Consider the following 22,915-nt stretch of genomic DNA (forward strand, 5'->3'; position numbering starts at 1 on the left):
TCCTAGCAGGCCCAGAGTTCAGATGTTTCCTTCCGTCTCTTAAATTCATCACTCTCCCTTCTCTCCCCTATGGGAAAAGATATCTTGATTCCGACCCCTGAATAACCTAGTGCTGAGCAGTAACACGGGTGTCGGAGCGCTCTCAGGGGGATGCTGCAGCCCTGGTTCATCCAGATGAAGCCTGGAGGCGTTAGGCGGCCACAGCAAGGCCTGTTCACTCAGACCCTGCTCCTGGCCTTGCCCAAGGTGCCCCAGGCTCTTAGCTCAGCCCGTTTCCAGTGTGGCCAGCACGCGGCCCCAGTCCTTCAGTTTCAGGGGTGGCCCTGGAGCTTTGTATTGTCACCACAGTCCTCGCTGCTTCATCCTCATTCCCTGGCTGCTGCTTCCATTGCCCACAGCCTTCGGCCCCCACATCGCCCCCGCCCGGGCTTCAGCTCTAACACCCGGATGCCTCCGCAGCAGCCGCTGCCATGGTGATGGCTCTCGCGAGAACTGCCGCTCGCTGCCACGCAGTTCTCGCGCGATCGGGGAGGTGGGAAGTATCCTGGTCTGGGGGTGGGGTGCGCCGCACAGCCCTTGTCGCTGTCGCGGCTTCCGGTGCTAGGTAGAGGGGAGGAAGGAGGGAGTCGGGGAGCGGGGCCAGGGGAGCAGCGGCGTTGAAATCGGCTGGGGGAGCCGGAGGGAGCCGAGCGGAACCTGCGGGGGCGGAGGCGGCGGCCGCAGCGGCAGAGCTGGGAGCAGGAACAGGTGAGGGGCTGCGGAGGGAAGGCGGGTCCCGGTAGAGGAGAGGCTTGGGGTGGGGGGCTGAGGACATGGAGCCCCCTGCCGGGCACTGCCTGGCTTTGGGCTCTGTGGTCCTTCCCACCCGGGAGCTCGCAAAGGGGACGCGGGGCCACCCTCACGCCTGCTCCCGCATTTGAAGGACGCGGAGCTGGGGTGGGGGTGGGGATGGGGGGCACTTACGCATTTGTCCTCCGCCTCGCACAAGGGGGCGACCCGGACTGCCATTGGGTTCCCCTCGCCTGCAGAAGGTGGGCTTTGGAGAAGTCGGGGTTGAGGAGGAGGAAGGCAGTCCAGGGAGAGGTGATGCGGGGGCGGTGATGGCTGTTTTGTATCCTTTCCTGTTAAAGGGCTAGGGATTGCTGCTTTTTTCCCACCCCCTCTTCCCCTCTACCTTAGTAATGGGAGACCAGAGAGAAGCCTTGCTGTGGTGACACCCCTCCCCTTGTGGGGTAGGGGTGCGAAAGGGCTTTAGGGAGTAGCCCGCAGGACAGGCTAGAGGATCACCCCTATTCTGGTGGAGGTTGCGCTTTCGGGTCTTGGGAACTGCACGTTGGAAGAGGGCAGCTGGTGGGGAGCGGGGGGCGGGGGCGGGGGGGGGGAGTAGGCAGAGGGGGAGGGGATCTGTTCTTGCTTCGGGGAGAGAGGTGGTGCCTTCCTCCCCCAGGCGAAGCGGGGGCGGTCTCACTGGAGGAAGGAACGTCTGGTCGCTGGCTCTGAGTTTGTGTCTTCCAATCCGCTTTCTTTCTTTAGGAAGTACCAGGATTCCCGGAACAGAAAATGGAGGCATTGCTTACACCTCTGTTTGAGAAAAGGAGGGGGACGTGGAGTTCCCTGTTAAAACAGGCCTCGTGATTAGCAAAGTGGTGGCTCGTCTTTTGGGGGAGTTCCCTTCCTTCTGGGTTGTATTACTGCCAGACTTTCTCTGGCCAGGCCCGGAGGAGTGTGGTATGTGGTCAGGAGTGAGAAGAAATAGTGAGGTCATCCGGGTGCAGGAGAAGTGAAACTTAAAACCTGTCTCTACTGCTGTTGGATTGGGTCACCCCTGGTCTATGGCATGAAAGTTTTATTGGTTGGAGATCTGCTGCAGGAGTCTGATTGCCTGGGTCAGTGCAACGGGACAGAATCTAGTCCCCACATACTCCCTTCCTTGTCCTTAATTTGCTGCCATTTTGCCTTGAGCTTGTTGGGGTGTCTCCACTTCCTATGACTGGAGTGGGGCAGTGAATTGGTCATTGCCCGTTCGACTTGAGTTTGAATAACATGTCTGTAAAAGCTCATTCTAATAAAGAAGCTGATCCACTGGGTTTGCCTTTTTATAGAATGAATCATTAACCTTGGATTCATCTGGGAAGGGGCCCCATGGATCACACATTCATATGCTTCCTGTCTTCCAGCATAGAATTATTACTTTGCATAGTCAACATTTTTATGTGCAAGTCTTGCTTTTCTAAGGAGACTAAGCTTTTTGTTTTTTTTTTTTTTTAAATATATTTTATTAATTTTCCACAGAGAGGAAGGGAGAGAGATAGAGAGTTAGAAACATCGATGAGAGAGAAACATCGATCAGCTGCCTCCCGCACATCCCCCACTGGGGATGTGCCTGCAAACCAGGCACATGCCCTTGACCGGAATCGAACCCGGGACCCCTCAGTCCGCAGGCCGACGCTCTATCCACTGAGCCAAACCGGTTCCGGCGAGACTAAGCTTTTTGAATGCAGGAATTGGCGCTCATCTTGTGTCTCCCACAAGGTCTTTGCACACAGTGGGCACTCATGAGAATAGAGGATGTGAATGGATAGAACTCAACAAGCTTTTTTAACTACAGTTTAAGGAGAAAGGGATAGCTTGGCTGTCAGGGAGAGTGCCTGGAGATAACTGAGTGAAGGTACAAAGGCTTTTAAGCCCTTTGTAATAAGAAGTCTTGATCTCGCCGTAGCCAGTTTGGCTCAGTGGATAGAGCATCAGCCTATGGACTGAAGGGTCCCGGGTTTGATTCTGGTCAAGGGCATAGGCCTGGGTTGTGGGCTCAATCCCCAGTAGGGGGTGTGCAAGAATTAGCTGATCAGTGATTCTGTCATCATTGATGTTTCTATCTCTCCCTCTCCCTTCCTCTGAAATAAATAAAAAAATATTTTTAAAAAAGTCTTGCTCTAACCAGTTTGGCTCAGCGGATAGAGCAGGGGTCCTCAAACTTTTTAAACAGGGGGCCAGTTCACTGCCCCTCGGACCCTTGGAGGGCCGGACTATAGTTTAAAAAAAAACTATGAACAAATTCCTATGCACACTGCACATATCTTATCTTGAAGTAAAAAAACAAAACAGGAACAAATATAATATTTGTATTTGCATGTGGCCTGCGGGCCGTAGTTTCAGGACCCTTGGGATAGAGCGTCAGCCTGCAGACAAAGGTCCCAGGTTCGATTCCGGCCAAGGGCATATACCTCGGTTGTGGGCACATCCCCGGTGGGAGGTGTGTAGGAGGCAGCTGATCTGTGTTTCTCTCTCATCGATGTTTCTAATTCTCTATCCCTCTCCCTCTCTGTGAAAAATCAATAAAATATATTTAAAAAATAAATAAAAATAAATAAAAAATAAAAAAGTCTTGATCTCCCCACCCTCCTAAGAAGCACAAAAGTGGCATGGATAATGGAAAGTAAGACCCTCCCCCCCCCAAAAAAAAATCACTAGAGCACAGAATCATTAGTTATCTGAAATCCCAGATCTTTTGCTCCCCCCTTTTGGGCAAAGGGTTCTCTCCATTAGCTGTAAGTCCTTCAGAGTATTGTCTGCAAATTGGGATCCTGGAGATTATGGAGGAGGGAACCAATGAATGTATGTGGTGCCTGGCACAGAATTGGTGCCAGTGAATCGTAGCTGCTATTATTAAACTGAATGCATATATAAAAGGCAGGCAGACAGCAGGCTGGAAATACTGGAAGTGAAGTCTTAAGTGCACAAAGGGTGATATTGTGTGTGTTCATTTCTGCTACTCTCTTCCACTGGAGTCATAAGAGGAAATGGACTCAGGATAGTGGGCGGGATTTATTGGTTAGAAGAAGGAACTTCTTTAAAACCAGGTTTTTAAAGCTGAGTAAATAACAGGGAAATTGTGGAATCTGCTTTTCTATATACCTTTACAAATGGATGCCAAGAGGCCTGAGACTCAAAGTGTATAGCGAGTTTGTTTTTCCTAATCATTTTCATTGCAGGTGAATTTAGAAGCAAAATAGTACAGTAATTAAAAGTGTGGAATTTGGAATCAGACAAAATTGGCTTCAAATCTTGCCTTTACTATTACTAGTTGTATGATTTTCGTGAAATTATTTGTCCTCTTTTTGTTTCATTTTCCTCATCTGTAAAGAGTATGATGATAGTACCTACTTCGTAGAGTTGGTATGAGAATTAAATGAGATAATACACACAAAGTACTTATGCATATTATTAGTATTGTGCAAAGAACATAGTAAGCCCCAAATAAATGTTAACTGCTATTAATAATCATCATCACAATGGTAATAATAATATGAGCACTTACGGATGCCTTAAAGGTTTACAGAAGAATAACTTACCGCCTGAGGTGCCTGTAGAGGGATGATTGTTACCATGACTTTCTGTGCTGGTTGTAGGTTTATGAGCAGTGAAATCTTTTTTCAGCATCAGCTTCACAGAGGCAGCTCCTGCTGCCTGAGTGGGAGGTGAAGCTGGAGCAAGGCAGGTCCCTGAGCCATCAGCTTGTGTGAGGAGGATGTGGGGGCTCGAGAATAGTGTTTATGTCCTAGCCCATTTGGCTTAGTGGATAGAGCACTGGCCCTCAGACTAAAGGGTCCTGGATTTGATTCTAGTCCAGGGTTTGATTATGGTCTAGGACTCGTACCTCGGTTGCCGGTTGTAGGCTGTGGTTTTAGGCTCTATCATGATCCTCCGCCCTAGCCCTGTCAAGGTGGGTGGGAAGCAGTCAGTCAATTTATTTCTCTCACATCCATGTTTCTCTTTCTCTGTCTCTCCCCCTCCCTTCCACTCTCTGAAAATCAATGGAAAAATATCCTTGGGTGAGGATTAACAACAACAAAAAAGAACAGTGTTTAATGTTTAAAAAATCATCATGACTGAGATAATGGTTGACTCTTCCATAAAGGTGCACCCTGATTGACTAAGGTCAGGATTTAGCTTTCTGGGTCCCATTGTTTTAGGTCTTGATGAGCATTTCAGCATCATCCATTTTCTGGGCCACTTTTCATTTAGTCCTATCTCCTTTATTTTTTTTATTTAAAAAATATTTTTATTGGTTTCAGAGAGGGAGAGAGATAGAAACATCAATGATGAGAGAGAACCATTGATCAGTGGCCTCTTGCACACCCCTACTGGGGATTGAGCCAGAAACCTGGGCATATGCCCTTGACCAGAATCGAACCCCAGACCCTTCAGTCCGTAGGCCCACACTCTATCCTCTGAGCCAAACTGGCTAGGGCTAGTCCTATCTTCTTTAAATGTCTGTCTCTCAGTATATTTCAGAATGTATTGTATTAAAGGTCCAGAGTTATGTTATCTGTTTAATTCCGTCTACTATACTGTTTCCAGCATCTGTCACAAATATAGGTAGAGTGCCAATAAAGCTTTTTAAAAAATGTATTTTTATTGGTTTCAGAGAGGAAGCGGGCGAGGGGGGAGGGGGGGAGAGAGAGGAAATATCAGTGATGAGAGAGAATCATTGATCGGTTGCCTCCTGCACACCCGCTCCTGAGGATCGAGCCCACAGCTGGGCATGTGCCCTTGACCAGAATCGAACCTGGGACCTTCAGTCTGCAGGCTGATGTTCTAGCATTGAACCAAAACAGCAAGGGCTCGATAATGAAAAGATTTTTTTTTGAGAGAGAGAGATATGTTGTTTCACTTATTTATGTACTCATTGGTTGATTTTTGTATGTACCCTGACCAGGGATTGAACCCACAACCTTGGCGTACGGGGACCCTGCTCTAATCCAGTGGTCACCAACCTTTCGGACCTCACGGACCACCAGTGGTCCGTGGACCACCGGTTGGTGACCATTAATCTAATCAACTGGGCTACCTAGCCAGGCCCCCCCCCACATTAAAAAATATATTTCTTTATTGATTTCAGAGAGGAAGGGAGAGGGAGAGAGAGATAGAAATATCAATGATGAGAGAGAATCATTGATTGGCTGCCTATTGCACATACCCCACCAGGGTCTGAGCCCACAACCCAGCCATGTGCCCTGACTGGGAATTGAACTGTGACCTCCTGGTTTATAGGTCGACACTGAGCTACACCAGCCCCTCCTCCCCCACATTTTTTTTAAAGCAATCGAAGGTTACCTTATGTAAAATCTTATTTGAAGTCTGATACATAAAATGGGTAAAAGTAGAGCTGCTCTGGTGGTGGTGGAGAGTTAGGAGCATAATTAGAGCCTCTTATATGGTTTCTCCCTCCAGGCAGCCTCTGAATCCCATCCATGGAATCCTAGGGATCTGAGAAGAAAGAAACCACTTCTTCACTTTGTCAGATACATGAAAAGGATTGGGGATTACCTAAAGAATAATGTCTTCCTCAACCTCACAGATGTTTTGCCACCATCAGTAGTACTGTGCTTTTCAACAACAAGCATGTTAAATCACTAGCTACAGACTGTAGTGCTAGGTGCTGGAAAGATGAAACATGAGTAAGGTATGGTCCCTGCTGGCAAGAGGCTCATAGTCTACTGAAGTATTTCCCAAACTTTTTTCCATCATGGCATACACAGAAGATGGTAATGGTGAGACAGACATAGCTGCTTGCAACCTGAGATGGCTAGCCCAAGGGCTCTAGCTGCTTGAAGCCCTGCCTAGCCATGTAGTACTGATGGGATCAGTAGCTCCAGCTGCCCTGTAAAGACATATTATCTGGGAAGTTTCAGCTCTGAAGAATGAAACAGACAAAAATGTGAATAAAACACACTGTGGTAAGTCCTAGAGTAGAAGTGTGTTTGGTGATAAGGGATCACAAACAGCTTTTATTTCCCAAGGTAGTCAGTTCCCTATCTTCTGTATCCTTAGGGTGCTCTAATGGTTGGCCTTCTCCAAATCCTGTCTTCCTGTTTCATCTGTTTGCTGGCTGCTCCATCTTGACCTGTGCTTTGGGACCAGATGGGGGGCACAGATTTATTGGAACTTTAGGCTGACTACTGTGGAATTTCTGTGATTTTGTAACTAGGAAAGTATAGCGTTCTCAATATTCAAAGCTGTCGATGTGGGCGTTAGAGCAGCCATAGAATGTCAGGAAATGGAGCAGTTGTAAGCTCATTAGATTTTAAGAATAGGGCAAACTGAAAGGTTTGGTTAGAGGGCAGTACCACAGAATGTTCCAAAGAAACAAATGAGTCTAGTGTTTTGTTTTTTAATCTGGTCACTGTTTTATTTGGGTAGGCCGTGTATTTGGAAACAGACCTGATTCTCTGTTTTGATTCACTTGCTGAGTATTGTCCATGGGAAAAACCAGAGCCTTCCCAAGGTCTCTATCAGACATGGCGATTTAGGATGCTTTTTTGCTTGTAGTGTGGCCTTCTTCAGGTTATCCTATACTTACTAGGGTTGTTTTCTTTGACTAGAAGGTGAATAGCCTGAGCCTAAACACTGCTAATTGAGTTAAGTGGAACCTAGGAAGCTAGATATGTTTTAATTCATAACAAGGTCATCCTTGATTGCTCAGTAGCTAAATTCAATAGGTATGTTTCAGGCCTTATCTTAATTTGACCATTCTGTTTCTTTTTCTTAAATATATTTTTTTTATTGATTTCAGAGAGGAAGGAAGAGAGAGATAGAAACATCAGTGATGAGAGCGAAGCATTGATTGGCTGTCTCCTGCACGCCCCACACTGGGGATCAAGCCCGAAACCCCTGGCACATGCCCTGGCCAGAATTGAACTGTGACCTCCTGGCTCATAGGTCAACACTCAACCACTGAGCCAAGACAGCCGGGCTTACTTTGACCTTTCTAAAGCTTTTGACCTTACTTCCTTTCTTTATTTTATTTCTTCTTCTTATTATTTTAAATTGATTTCTGACAGGAAGGAAGAGGGAGAGATAGATAGGAACATAAATGATGAGAGAGAATTATTGATTGGTTGCCTCCTGAACGCCCTACACTGGGGATGGAATCCGTAACCCAGGCATGTGCCCTTGGCTCGAATCGAACCTGGGACCCTTCAGTCCGCAGGCCGACACTCTATCCACTGAACCAAACCAGCTAGGGCCTTCCTTTTTTAAATGTTCTTTCCTGATTGATGTCTATGATGTCTTACTCTCTAGATTTTCTTTCTACCCCTCAAGTTTCTTCTTACTTTCTTTCCTGCCCACTGCTTAAAAATATTTTTTAAATTGATTTTAGAGAGAGAGGAAAGGGGTGGGGGGAGAGAGAGAGAGAGAGACAGACAGACATAGATAGATCAGCCTCCTCCTGCACACCCCCTACTGGGGATTGAGCCCCAAACCTGGGCATGTGCCCTGACTGGAAATTGAACTGGTGACCTCCCAGTGCATGGGATTACACTCAATCAACTGAGCCACACTGGCCAGGTCTGCCTACTGCTTTAAATGTTGATGGGCCCCAGTTTTCTGTCTTTGGCCTTTTCTCCTGCCTCACTGTATACATTCTCCCTAGATCAGTGATGGCGAACCTTTTGAGCTCGTGTCAGCATTTTGAAAAACCCTAACTTAACTCTGGTGCTGTGTCACATATAGAAATTTTTTGATATTTGCAACCATAGTAAAACAAAGACTTATATTTTTGATATTTATTTTATATATTTAAATGCCATTTAACAAAGAAAAATCAACCAAAAAAATGAGTTTGCGTGTCACCTCTGACACGCGTGTCATAGGTTCGCCATCAATGCCCTAGATATATCAGTTAGGAAATATCAGTTGTCAAAAGACAGAAAACACACCTTCGGCTCAAACAATAAGAGGATTTATTACAGCATACAACAAGAAGTCTAGATGCACATATGTGGTATCACTATATGAGATATCTAGAAGAGTCAAATTTATAGAGACAAAGTACAATAGTGGTTGCCAGAGATGGCGGGAGGGGTGGCGTGGAAGAGGGGAATGGGAGTTACTGTTTAAAAGTATAGAGTTTCTGCCCTGACCGGCTTGGCTTAGTGGATAGAGCATCAGCCTGCGGACTCAAGGGTCCCCTATTCGATTCCGGTCAAGGGCATGTACCTTGGTTGCGGGCGCATCCCCAGTGGGAGGTGTGCAGGAGGCAGCTGATCGATGTTTCTCTCTCATTGATGTTTCTAACTCTCTATCCCTCTCCCTTCCTCTCTGTAAAAAATCAATAAAATATATTTTAAAAAATAAAATAAAAAATAAAAGTATAGAGTTTCTGTTTGAGAAGATGAAAAAGCTCTGGGGATAGATGGTGGTGATGGTTGCACAACAATACAAATGTACTTAATGCCACTGAATTGTGCACTTAAAAATGGTTTAGCCCTGGCTGGTTTGGCTCAGTGGGTAGAGCGTTGGCCTGCAAACTGGGAGTGGGGGGGTGGTCCCAGGTTCGATTCCAGTCCCTAGTGGGGGTGTGTGGAAGGCAGCCGACCCATGATTCTCTCTCATCATTGATGTTTCTATCTCTCTTTCTGTCTCCCTTCCTCTCTGAAATCAATAAAAAAAAATATTTAAAAAAAAAATGGTTTAAGTCAGGGGTGGGCAAACTTTTTGACTCGAGGGCCACAATGGGTTCTTAAACTGGACCGGAGGGCCGGAACAAAAGCATGGATGGAGTGTTCGTGTGAACTAATATAAATTCAAAGTAAACATCATTACATAAAAGGGTACGGTCTTTTTTTTTTTTAGTTTTATTCATTTCAAACGGGCCGGATCCGGCCCGAGGGCCGTAGTTTGCCCACGGCTGGTTTAAGTAGTGCCCTAGCCAGATGGCTCAGTTGATTGGAGCCTTGTTGCATACACCAAAAGAGTTTGATTCCCGGTCTCCTAGGACACACACCTAGGTTGCAGGTTTGATCTCCAGTCAGGGTCATGTATTAGAGGCAACCAATCGGTTGATGTTTCTCTCTCACATTGATGTTCCTCTCGCTTTCCCCCTTCCTCTCTCTCTAAAATTAGTAAAAACATATTCTGGGGTGAGGATTAAAAAAATGGCTTAAGTGGTAAATTTTGTTATGTGTATTTTTTACCACACACACAGAAAAAGTCATCTAGGGATAGAGCACTTTCTTGGTTTTTTTGGTTTGTTTTTAATCCACCAGCTTGACAATGTTTTTAGGACCCAAGTTTTCTCAATTTTTCTCCTCTGACATTGTAGAGTTCTTTTGTCTGTCTCTTTCCGGTCTCAAGATTACTCCAGCATCTCTTCCTTCTATATCAGTATCCAAAGGCTGAACAAGAGAACATAGCTATGTGTCCTTTTTTAAGATTGTGAAAAACTTTCCCAGATGCACCCAACAGACTTTTCTCACATCTTTTTTTTTTCCCTTGAACTTCTACTTTTCTCACATCTTACTGGCTAGAATTAAGACAGGACCATTCATGACTCATTCACCGGCAAAGGAAAGGGAATGCCAACATCCCTTAGGCCAGTGGTCGGCAAACCTCGGCTCTTGAGCCACATGTGGCTCTTTGGCCCCTTGAATGTGGCTCTTACACAAAATACCATGTGCGGGCGCGCACGTACAGTGCGATTGAAACTTCGTGGCCCATGCGCAGAAGTCGGTTTTCGGAAAGGAGATAGACGAAACAAGTATACAAGACGAGTGTGGATGGGAGAGTTGGAAGGGGTCAACCTCAGCAAACGTACCTCAATCAGATTGAGGACGTTTTTAGCAGAGGCCAGCTTAGGAGTATCCTAATTAAGTTAATAAGAATGTACCTACCTATATAGTTTAAGTTAAAATTTGGCTCTCAAAAGAAATTTCAGTCGTTGTACTGTTGATATTTGGCTCTGTTGACTAATGAGTTTGCCGACCACTGCCTTAGGCTGATCAGTTTTCATACCCTAGGGCTTGGGAAGGGTATCTCATACCCCATACTCCGCCACACCAGCACCTGAACAAATTAGGGATTCTGTTAGAAGAAAGAAGGTAAAGAATGGCTTTTGGGTAGGCAGCCATCCTGGATCATCCATCATCTTGGTTCCTCTATGGCTTAATTTACCATCAGTGCAGGTGACTCCTAATTACCCAGTCCAGACTTTTCTGTAGCACTTCACACCATAGCACCACAAAATCAACGTTTAATCCAAAAATAAATATTTTTACTCTCAGATCTGTTCCTCTTGTTACTTCCTGTCTAAAGAAATGCCACTGAATCATCCAGGCCAGAAACCTGAGAATCATCTTTGACTTTTCTTCTCTTCCTTCCTATGTTTAATCAGTCATTAAATCTTGTGGGTTCCACTGTTTTGATGCTTCCAATCTGTCCTCTCTAGTTAAGAACTTTTGATTTCTCATCCATATTATTGTACATCCCTAGTGTTCTCTCTGCCTCTGGTCTTTCCCTTCTCAATTTATTCCCTAAACTGGTGCCAGAATGATGTTTCTAAAGCACGTATTTGATCATGTTACTCAATATGGCCTTTAAGGCCCTTTATGATCTAGCCCTTGCTTATCTCTCCATCCTCATCACTTTACTCACCATGCTGCATCCAAATGAACTACCTCCCATTTGCACCTGGCTTTTGCTAATAAAAACTGCCATCTTTAACACATCTTTTAAAAAATATTTTTTTTAAAGATTTAAAAAATAGATTTCTAGAGAGAGGAAGGGAGAGGGAGAGAGAGAGAAACATTGATGTGAGAGCAGAACATCCATCAGCTGCCTTCTGGATGCCTCCTATCCGGGGATCGAGCCTGCAACGCAGCATGTACCCTGACTTGAAATGAAACCAGCAACGTTTTTGATGGATGCCCATTCAACTGAGCCACACTGGCCAAGGCCTAACTCAGGTCTTTATGCCTTTGCAAATGGCTGTTCCTTCTGCACCATTCCCTCTTCTCTATTGTCTAATTATTTCCTACTTTTCCTTCAGGAGTCAGCTCAGGTGTGACCCAAGTATCACGTCTATAAATTGTCCTTTACTCCCAGGTCTTTGTTTGTTTGTATTTGTTCATCTTGACCTGAGGATATTTTTTTCCATTGATTTTTAGAGAGAGTGAAAGGGAGGAGGGGAGGGCGGAGAGGGGACAGAAAGAGTGAGAGAGAGAAACATCAATGTGAAAGAGATACATCGATTGGTTGCCTCCCGCATGCACCCTGATCAGGGATCGACCTGCAACCCAGGTATGTACCCTGGATTGTGAATCGAACCTGTGACCCTTTGGCGTGCTGGCTGACGCTCTAACCACTGAACACCACCGGCTAAGGCCACTTCCTGATTTTTTTTCTTTTTTAAAAAAAATATATTTTGCCAAAACCGGTTTGGCTCAGTGGATAGAGCGTCAGCCTGCGGACTGAAGGGTCCCGGGTTCGATTCCGGTCAAGGGCATGTACCTGGGTTGCGGGCACATCCCCAGTGGGAGGTGTGCGGGAGGCAGCTGATCGATGTCTCTCTCCCATCGATGTTTCTGACTATCTATCTCTCTTCCTTCCTCTCTGTAAAAAATCAATAAAATATTAAAAAAAATATATATATATATATTTTTATTGATTTCAGAGGGGAAGGGAGAGAGAGAGAAAGAAACATCAATGATGAGAGAGAATCATTGATCGATCAGCTGCCTCCTGCACGCCTCCTACTGGGAATGGAGCCTACAACCTGGGCATGTGTCCTTGAGCAGAATCAAACCCGGGACCATTCAGTCCACAGGCCAACACTATTCAGTGAGCCAAACCAACCAGGGCCTACCTCCCAGTCTTGATTAACTGCTCCACCTTTTCCCATATTACTGTGAGCTTATCCCACTCTTATCCTCGCACTGTTTTGTAACCCTCTGTTCACTAGTTTTTCTCCCCCAAAGACTGAGTTTCGTGAAGGGAGAAACGGTCTTCATCTCTGTATCCCTAGTTCAGTGTACTCAATAAATGTTTAGTGAATGGATGGAAGCTGACATCAGAAGCTATTTCTTGGCTTTGGGAACTCTTTGAGTCCAATAGAAGACATTGAGATACTAATCTAAGAGTCCTTATGTGCTGATTATAGTGCTCTTGAGACAAAAACTTGGAAAGTTTACAGAGGTCAGTCACAAGCCAGCTGCACTAAGGAAACTAAATACAGGCAGACCCTGCTTTTGTTTACTTAAATTTTATTGGTCTGCTTCATTGGCTGTACTAAAAATAGCATCTCTTTTGGTGATATCTCAATTCGAAAATTATCTGGGAACAAAGCTGCTTTTTAGTGTACCCTGCCTGGCAGCAGAGGGTTTGGGAGAGACTGGTCTTCCTTCCCCTGAACTCATGCAGCCTGAAGAGGAAGTGGTGCCAGATCAGGAATCTTCTCAGAGGTGTCTCAAAATACATGCCAGAGCCAGGTACTGGAGCCAGGCAGGGGTGGGTGCATGTCAGGTTGAGCTGTGACTCTCAAAATCACCTGGAGAGTGAGGCAGGCATGTTCTCGAAACACACATAAGTCAAGGTGATGAGCAGCAGCCAGTTACAGCAACAACCTGCCTCTCCTGGTGGGGGAGGGGGCTTGGAATTGAGGATAGTGGTTGGTCCTCAGTGAGGACATCCTCAGATGAAGCTTAAATCAGCCAATGCACTTGATTGAACTCCTGCAGTGTCCCACACAGATTGTACTGGAACACGTTTTTAGATTTATTGTTATTTTTATCGCTGATAACAAAGTTTGTGGCTATAAAATAGAATGTTGAGCTAGCCTCTTTGTTAATAGAGATGTTACTGTATCCATTTTTCATCTTAAGCCACTCACCTTCAGTTTTTACTGCTGATTTCTGGTTTGCACCAGCACGGAGCCCTGGCATTTTGCCTGCTCACACAGGAGTACCATCTGTGGTAAGAGAGAGTAACTATAGGCTATGCAGTATGCAAGGAAACAATCCCTGTGTACTGTAGGGTTTTTTGTTTTGTTTTAGCCATTCTGCTTCCCAGAGCTTTTTCTAGAAATGCTTTATGGTGAAAGTGAGAATTGGCATTAGAGTTAAATATTCATGTTCATAGCACAAAGCTGAAAGTTACTACCATCCTGCTGGTAGGAGTAACATGCTTTCTTGCTGGTAATACGCAGGGACAGAGAAAACCAAGACAAGAAAGCCAACACCCACTTTGGAATGTTCCTCTGAATCAAGCTCCTGATTATATTAAAGAGGAGTCATACTATCCATTAATTTCAAGGCCCTGGGCTGCCCCAGGGGACACATGGTAACTACTTGGATATTTAATCAGTTATCCATCAGCCCCATTGCACATTAAATGGCAAGAGAAGAGCCCGCCAATTTTAGTCTTCTAGTCCTCTCTGGTGTTTCCAAACCAGTCCCTGGGTCAGACAGGTGTGAAAAATGAGGAAGAATCGACAGTATATCTAAGCAACCATCTGTGCATTACCTAGAGATATCAAGTACGGCTAGAACAGAAGAAATGATGTAAGGACATCCTCACATTAGGCAGTGTGCATTTGACTGAACTCTTTATTTAATTCATTTTTATTGTCTAAAGTTTAACATATGTCTCCTTTTTCCCCACTTGACCCCCCTCCCTTGATTGAACTCTTAGAGTGGGTTTGGCACTGGGAGTGAGAACAGATACAGAATAAATAAAATGTATAGTCCTTGCCTCTGGAGAGTACACAGTTAAGTTGGGGAGATGGTCAGTGTCCAGACTTGCAAAAGAAGAAGAAAGCTCCACAAGGTGGTAAGTGCCACATGAATGGTTCAGAAATTCAGGGGCCTTGTGGTGTGCCAGGACACAGAAATAAGTATAACATTGGGGTCAGCTTCTGAGCCAAGACTTTAGCTTAGCAAAGAAGTAAACCAAAGGACAGTGTAGGCTTGTTCTGAGGCAACAGGTATTTTTCAGCCACTGCTGTACTCACGGTTGGTAATCATTTAATCAGCAGTAGTTCCAGTCATGAAGGACAGCAAGGTAAATGCATGGTATAAATTCAGTTCAGAAATTGAGCCAAACCCTATTACCTAACCTTTAAAGCAAAGAATCATTTGAAACCAAAGGAAAGGCTACCTAAGCAGGAGACAAGATGAAAACTAGGAAAACTTGGGGAAGGTTTAAATTTCTGCAAGTGATGGTAGCCGAACCAACAGTCTGTCTACCACCAATTGCCAAAGATGGGATCTGATCATATTAAGCTAGGTAGGTGTTCCCATCTGTCTGGTCAGCCTGGGTGTTTTGAGGCAGGATGGCCAGTGGGTGACTTGGCTGAAGTTGAGCCCGAAGGTTGAGCCAGGTACTCTCCCTGGGTTGTGAGCCCTCTGGGTCGAGGGCAGGGTTCATCTGGGGAACCTACCGAGACCACCACGCCTGGCTCATTAGTGGATGTCTGGGGAGGCCTTTGAAGATGAAACATCCCATAAGCACTCATTGTTTCGGTTTTTTGGACAAACTAGTACTTTGGTCTCCAGGGGCTGTTGTTCTGGCCCCTTTGTGTGTTCTGGAATTTGCTACAAACTGAGGGAAATAGGAAAAAAAAATCACTGAAATAGTTTTTGAAAAAAAAACAACTAAACTCCCACCAAACCTCCAGACTTTAGCTTGTAAATAGGATTCCTCCCCATCCACTTTTCACATTCTTGGGTTTGGGTGCACTCTGTCTTGACCTGTTCCTTTGCCTGCTGGGTGTGTGTGTGTGTACTTCTGGTTACCAGACCAGCAGCAGCCGGCATATGGTGATAGCTGAATAAGCTGATGCTGATGCATATCTTCCCCAGGCACAAGAACTGGCTGGCAGGCTCGATTCTGAACTCCCATTTCATTGTTTTAAAGATGCATTTCTGTGGCTGTCCTGTGTCACAGAGAAGGGAGGGAATATGAGAGGGAATAAATGACTCTATGATCTGTTGGGGGCAATGATTGGGGTTGGCATTTTGTACCTTTTTAATGGTTCTTCATTTTTTTAGCAGGTGTTTGTTAAGAACCTACTATGTGCTAGACATAAGCATCTGATCTTAGTAAGCTGCTAGTGAGGTCAAAACAGAACCTGGAAGTTAATTCAGTTATTTATCTGCTATGTGCTAGGTGCTATTCAAGGTACAGGAACACAGCAGTGAACAGAATAGATAAGGAGCTAACATTATTGTAGGAGGAGAAAAACAATAGAACAAGAAACAAATATGTGATGTGTCAGATGGTAATAAATGCTGTGAAGGAAAGTGGGATAAATCGCGGGTGGGGGGAGTGTGTGTGTGTGTGTCTTATAGGTGGTTATTGAAAGCCTCTTTGGTACGGTGACATTTGAATAGATACCTGCTGGAAGTGAGAGAGTACTCCATGAAGTTGTCTAGGAGAGGAAGCATTTCAGGCAGAGTGAATAGCAATTACAAAGCTTTGAGGCAGGAAAATGTTGGGGAATTGAAGTGGAGTAAGCAATGGGAAGAGTAGTGGATCTGATGAGAGAAGCAGGGGGAATGCAGATCATGCAGGACCTTGTAGGCCACGGCGTGGCTTTCGGTATTACTGAAAGGGAGATATGAAGCCAAGAGAGGGTTTTGAACAGAGAAGCAACAAGACCTGATTTTGGTTTTAAAATAGACTGAAGGGGGTTAAGGAAGAAAGCCTCATTGCTTTGTGACCATGTGGATCTGCTGACCTTGGATGGGCCATGGCAAGCCTAGGATTTACCTGGCTGAGGAACAAGAGGTAGTCTTCACTCCCCACTTTCCAACTCAGAGTGTACTCAGCTGTATGAAGGGCACCACTTTAACAGCCAGCATTTCAGAGTGGAAAGGATCAGACTCTTTTAGGCATGCTGCTGTCTTTTTTTCCTCATTAATTGTGATGTGTAGAGGAAGGGGGAATTGCAGAAATGTGAAGACAGAAGCAGTCTCTTGATTAGAACAAAGACATAAACCTTGGGAACCTGGCAAGCCTGAACCTTGTTGGGAGTCACCAAGAGCCACTCCTCATTCCACTCCCTGCTCCCCCACCCTTTCCAGAAGTGTCAGGGTAATGTTGGAGGGAGGGGCATTAGTGATCTGGCAACACCTTGGAGTATAGTATACATTGTCAGGACGGAAGGGACTTTATTTATTTTTAAGATCTTTAAAAAATTGATTTTTAGAGAGAGAGGAAGGGAGAGGAAAAGAGAGAGAATCGTTTATATGAGAGCAGAACATGATCGGCTGCTGCCCCCTACCAGAGATCAAGCTTGCAACCTGGGCATGTGCCCTGACTGGGAATTGAACCAGCAACCTTTTGATGCACAGGACAGTGCCCAACCAGCTGAGCCACACTGGCCAGGGTTGGAAGGGATTTTAGAAATCATCTATTTCAACACCCTTTCATTTACAGGTGAAATAACTCATCCAAAGTCACATGTAGATTACTGGCAGAGCAGTGGTCATGGGTGTTCACTGCTTTGTCTGTGCTCCCAAAGGCTCAAGGTGTGTCTCAGTGAGCCTTAACCTTCATAGTCCCCTCAGGCTCTCAGTTTGTCATGAGTGGACTCCAGCTTTGACTTTGCAAATCCCATTTACGTGAAATTCTGACGAGCAGATGGTGGTAATGAGTTTACATTTCTTTGCCTAGGATCAAGTCCTCCATACCAGGGACCAGGTCAGAACCAGACTGCCACTGCCCCCACTTGGGCCCTACTGTCTTCAGAAAGCAGCTGCTGTGATCATGGGTAATATCTTTGGAAACCTTCTCAAGAGCCTGATTGGGAAGAAGGAGATGCGCATCCTGATGGTGGGCCTGGATGCTGCAGGAAAGACCACAATCCTATATAAGCTGAAACTGGGGGAGATCGTCACAACCATCCCCACCATTGGTAAGGACACAGCTTGGATGTAGGCTTTCATGCCAGCCGCTGAGCAGCCAGGCTGGGGCCTATCAATAGATTCCTCCACCTGGCCACCAGGCAAGTCCATGCAATGTGTGGGTTTCAGGGGAGGATGGTTATTTAGCTTACCAGCAGGTGCTGGGGCTGCTATTTGCCCACCTACCCTGGTCTTCTCTGATGCAGGAACTTCTGCAGCCTGGCACTCAGAAGTTGCCCTCAGGTACTGAGCTGGTTTGTTCTCTGTGTTGTTTAGAAGGCAGGTGAAGGGCTTTGATGTTCTTGCCAGAGGCCTGGAATTGCTTCAGTATAGAACCTCAGTGGCCCTGATCCTGGTTAGGAACTGCCTGTAGGAGGGAGAATATTTGGCTTATGGATGGGGCTCCCAATCATCATCTGTAGGTGGTTCTGCATTTGGGGCTCCAGGACTACAGATCACTTCTTTTTTCTTCACTCTGCCTCAGAGGCCCTAGTTCTTAGCTGAGAAATACTCTGGTGGCCAATGTACTGGAGTGGGGCTGAGTCATTTCTTTGTAGGAGGGAGAGCCGAACACTGAGAATGAGTGGGGAAGGTTGGCTCACATTACCCATGCGATATGAACCTCCTGATGGGCCCTCCTCATCCTCTTCCACTTCTTCTCTTAGTTTTTCTTTTTGGCCTTTAGGCTACAATGTCAAGGAACACCAGTTCTGAGGAAGCCTTAGCTTTCGTTTCCTTGCTGGGATCATGGCCACGGCTGGGAAAACAAATGAACCCAATGGGGCATCGTTTACAGACCTGGTGTTTGGGGCCAACTGGCCATTACCTGTTTTTTCCCCCAAAAGGGTTCAATGTGGAGACAGTGGAGTACAAGAACATCAGCTTCACAGTTTGGGATGTGGGTGGCCAGGACAAGATTCGGCCTCTCTGGAGACACTACTTCCAGAACACCCAAGGTATGGCATATGACTTGTCCAGGGACTGGCATGGGTTGGTTGGGTGTGAGCAAAGAGTGTGGCTGTCATTCTTGGTATGGGTAGTGAACCCTGGCCCTGCTGTAGCTCCTGTGAGTGGGAGAAGAGGAGCAAATGTTGCAAATATTTGGAAGATATAAGGAGGGTGTTGTCTCTTGGTGGTGGGGGAGGGGAATTCATCTGTCGTCTCTGTGCAGCCCATGCTCTGCCTCCCTAGGGTTGATATTTGTGGTCGACAGCAATGACCGGGAGCGAGTAAATGAGGCCCGGGAGGAGCTGATGAGGATGCTGGCAGAGGATGAGCTTCGGGATGCTGTGCTCCTTGTCTTTGCAAACAAACAGGTGAGATTTCTCCCCACCCCTGGGTTTGAGAGAGGGCAGCCTGGCTTCAGAAATTAAGGGCCTTGGAGCTCAATGTACAGGAAACCCTATGACTATGCTCTCAATTTTAGAAGTGTGGGAAATAGGATAAGTTGGCTTTTTATGCTCTTCTTGCCCCCCATCCTTGCTTTAATTAGCAACATTCTATCCTCAGGGATTGGTGTGGTAGATGCATCACCTCAAATTCCTCTTTCATCTTCCCTATTGTCTACTTCAGTGTAACTGCCCTCACTCCTAGGTCAGACAGACCTGGTGTCTTGGCCCAATCTGAATCACCTCTCCACTTCCCTACCATTCCGATATTTGGTTTCCACCAACCCAATGGAATGACCTCTGATATCTTGAATCTGGGGTTCTGGGATGACTAAGTGCAAATCAGCTTCTTAGGATCTTGTTCTGGGTCCCTAAAGTGGAGGAGGAGGAGGAGAGGGTACCGGTAAAATGCTCACTGGTTATGGGTGCTCTAGAAGCCTTTGAAAGATTCTGAGGTTTCTTTCTTTGTGTCTCCCTCGTGCTCCAGGATTTGCCTAATGCTATGAATGCTGCTGAGATCACAGACAAGTTGGGCCTGCATTCCCTGCGTCATCGCAACTGGTATATTCAGGCCACCTGTGCCACCAGTGGGGACGGGCTGTACGAAGGCCTGGACTGGCTGGCCAATCAGCTCAAAAACAAGAAGTGAGAGCCAGGCAGCTCTATCTGACCACCCCCGCCACCCCTAATATACCTACTGTCTCCCTGCCCAGCCCTACCCCTTCCTTCCCGTTCCAGTGTGGCCAGGGCCCTGGGTATCATGTCCGCATGCCCAATAAGAGCCTTATCTCTCCTGCCTCCCCTTCTTTCCCCTGTCCATGACCAGTCCCCAGTTGCTGTCCTTATGATGAATCATTCCAATTTATCAGATTTAAAACAAAAACAAGGTTGTTATGGTTTCATGGGGTGCCTCCCCCGTCCTCTGAGGTTTGGGAAGTGGGGTGGGGTAGTCTCTCTGTTTGCTTCGTTTGGCTCTGGTTGCTGTGCTCTTGGCATCTGAGTCCCTTCCCTCTCCCTACAGGCCCCTCTCCTACCATTTTTTTCCTTCACTACCCTCTCCCTGTTCTATGTGGAAATTGCACGGGCCTCTCTTTATGTGCGTGCATGTGCGCGTGTATATACATATATAAAGAGATACATATGTAGGGGCCAGGAAGAAGGGTAGAGCGGGTGGAGGACAGCTCAGGGCTTGCAGCCCACTCTAGCCTATCACCTGCCCCTCCCATGTTGGTGAGATAAAGGAAATAAGGTCAAGGGAAGGCTGCCCCAGTCTTACACTGATTCCTCTCTTCTCTGCAGGTAGGTTTTCCTGGATGATAGGACAGATGATGGATTTTCCACCACCATCTTCCTATTACCCCTTTCTTCACCCTGCTTAGGGCAGAAGGTGGCATTTATATCTAGATGACTGTTCCCAAGGAGATGCCATTCTGCTCTGCCTTGTTAGTGGGAAGGAGAGAGGAACCCACTCACTCTTATCATTCAGAGTGTTCAACTGATCCTCCTCCCTCATCCTTAGATCTGTTCCTCTCGAGCTTGAAGAGGGGGTGGGGGTGGAGATACAAAACCATATTGTTTGTTTGAGACCCAGGGTACCTGGGGAGGGTCTCAGGTTTTCCATCTTCATCCTGTTGTTTTTATGAGGTGAGATGCATGGTTCGGTCCTGCCTTCCCCTCCTCCTCGCCCCCCTTCCCCAATCTTCTGAATTTTGGGACTGGGTGGTTCACCTGTCCTTTGTCAGAAGTTTCCTCACTCTAGTGGTCCCAGGCTGGCTGGCTGGTTGATTGGGGAGTGGGGGTGGCAGAGCAGACCTCAATATCGGTCCCTGATGTCCAGGTTTTTTTTTTCTAGTCCAAGATGTGCGGAGGGATGGAAATTTTCTATTCTGTTTCCAGACCCTCAGACCATCCTGCTGTCCCTATCACCTGCCCTCTTCACTCACTCCCATAAACAGATCTGTGGGTTGGAGTGGAGGAACGAGGACTCTGAAGTGGTTGTTGGTGCTGGTGTAATGCAGTGGTCTTCAGGGTCCCCCGTCCCCCCCCCCCCCCCCCCATTACTATGTAGTTGTTCAGAAGCTGCTGCTACTGTGTCTCCCTGTCTGCAGGGGGCGCTCGTCCCTGAGGTCCTGACTTGCGGTGTATGTGAAGCCTTGGCTTTTCTGTGGGCTCCTGTGTGTGCTGGCTGCGCCCTGAGCTCCAAGATGGCCCCCCATACCTTTCTGCTCAGCTCAGGGCCCAGGGCATCCCCCACAGCATGACTGAGGGACCCCTTCCCAGAAGGGCAGGCTTCCTGCCACCTTTGTCTACAACAGGCAGATTAATACCCTTATCCCCACCCCAGATTGAACTGTGAAAGAGGTTCCAGAGGTGTCCTTCTCAGTGCCAGTTCCTTAGTGATGTTTTATTTACCCAAGATGCAGTAGGTGTGTGTAGATCTCTTGCTCTCTAGGCCTTTGTGTGTGTATATGTGTGTGTTTGGTGGTGGGGGAAGTGGGGTGCTGGAGCTTCTATTTCATTTTAACATATTCATTCCCCTGACTCCACAGATGCTTCCCTCCACACTTTTCCCGCCCCCCCACCCGATTTTTTTTTTTTTGCTCCTGCTGCCTCTCTCCTTGAACTCTTTCCTTTGCCTCCCAACTCATGCAGTGCTGTTACCTGTTTCTCTCCCCTCTCCTTGTTTCTTTCCTACTTAGGCTTCCCCACTCTCTCTCTTTGTGGTTGGTGAGGACTTTGCCTCTTTTTCCACCTAACTCCTTCTCTGACCTTCCTTAGTTAGATACTAGTCCCAAATAGGTTTTCCTCATTTCAGGCCCACCCCCACCTCATTTTGGGGAGCTCCATGGGCAATGGGGTTAAGGGTGTTAGGAAGCAGCCTTGGTGGTTGCCTTGGTGCTGCTTGAGATTTGTCCAGCAGGGGGCAGTAAGTGATCGTGGTAGTATCCCTGACTGCTAGGCCCTTGGCAGGGTGGACCTTTCTACATTCCCATTCACCTAAAAGGTCTTTTGGGGTTGGGTGTTTCATTCCATTTCTGCCCACTCCCTCCCTGCCTCTCCTCTGGTAGATTTCATTTTATGCTTTTCTTTGTTCTGGCCTTTCTTCTCCCCTGGGGTTTCCCCATTTCTCCCCCAAAGTTTGTTTGTGGTATTATAGTGGTAACTGCAGTTCTGAACTGGTTTTCTCTTCTTTTTTTCTCCTCTGGAATGTAGACTATATGTGTTTAATAACTCACCTTCTCTCTCCTTGCTTAAAATGTGGGATACGAAATGACTGTGACCATGGTTGGAAATTAAACATGTTTTATGCAGCATTGGAGCAGACCTTCATCCTTGTGCAGCAGCCCTGGGACAGTGGTTTAATGATGAGGGTAGTTCTGTCTCTGGTCCCTGTCTCCAGACTGCTCCTTCAGCGGGGGAGTAAAGGGCACTTGACCGGGGAGAGTGAGATTATGGAGGAACTTAGGTTCATTTTCACGATTCTGCGTCTTCTCATCATATCCCGGGAGGGGGTCCTAAATGAATTGGACACCAGAGTGTGAGGGCATCATGACTTTGTTACTCTAGTTCTAAAGGGTTTAACCCTGAACTTCATATTTATCACCTGTTGGTAGACTTTAGGGACTTCACTGGCTAGAGGGCTCTGAACTTTGAGTGCCCCATATTACCTCCATTCTCACATTTCCCAGCCCTGTGCATTAGGTGTTTCTAGTTGAAATGCAGATAGATAGGAATCTATAGATAGGAGGCCCCCACCCATTTAGTTCTGGACATTGGCAGTCAATAAGCACAAAAGATAAAGATCTGGATAGTGTAATCAACTTGATTCTCCTTACAGCTGAT

The 22,915-nt window shown here is 46.5% G+C and overlaps 1 protein-coding gene across 1 annotated transcript; it reads left to right on the forward strand.

The window, feature by feature from the left end:
- The first annotated feature begins 626 nt into the window (after window positions 1-626).
- ARF3 (ARF GTPase 3) lies at window positions 627-22,386 on the forward strand. Its single transcript, XM_070410321.1, has 5 exons — window positions 627-747; window positions 17,455-17,695; window positions 18,530-18,640; window positions 18,876-19,000; window positions 19,560-22,386. The coding sequence occupies exons 2-5, from the start codon at window positions 17,548-17,550 to the stop codon at window positions 19,719-19,721; spliced, it is 546 nt and encodes a 181-aa protein (XP_070266422.1). The 5' UTR covers window positions 627-747; window positions 17,455-17,547; the 3' UTR covers window positions 19,722-22,386.
- Window positions 22,387-22,915: the final 529 nt, after the last annotated feature.

The sequence above is a fragment of the Myotis yumanensis genome, unplaced genomic scaffold, assembly GCF_028538775.1.
Source record: "Myotis yumanensis isolate MYYU_CA2020_CCGP unplaced genomic scaffold, mMyoYum1.0.hap1 SCAF_3, whole genome shotgun sequence".
In the NCBI taxonomy this organism is placed as follows: Eukaryota; Metazoa; Chordata; class Mammalia; order Chiroptera; family Vespertilionidae; genus Myotis; species Myotis yumanensis.

What these genes read in the sequence shown, in the direction of transcription:
- ARF3 (XM_070410321.1), top strand. Translation starts at nt 17,548, where the DNA reads ATGGGTAATATCTTTGGAAACCTTCTCAAGAGCCTGATTGGGAAGAAG. An exon ending in CACAACCATCCCCACCATTG is followed by an intron (nt 17,696 to 18,529) that starts GTAAGGACACAG and finishes TTCCCCCAAAAG; the next exon opens with GGTTCAATGTGGAGACAGTG. An exon ending in TTGTCTTTGCAAACAAACAG is followed by an intron (nt 19,001 to 19,559) that starts GTGAGATTTCTC and finishes CTCGTGCTCCAG; the next exon opens with GATTTGCCTAATGCTATGAA.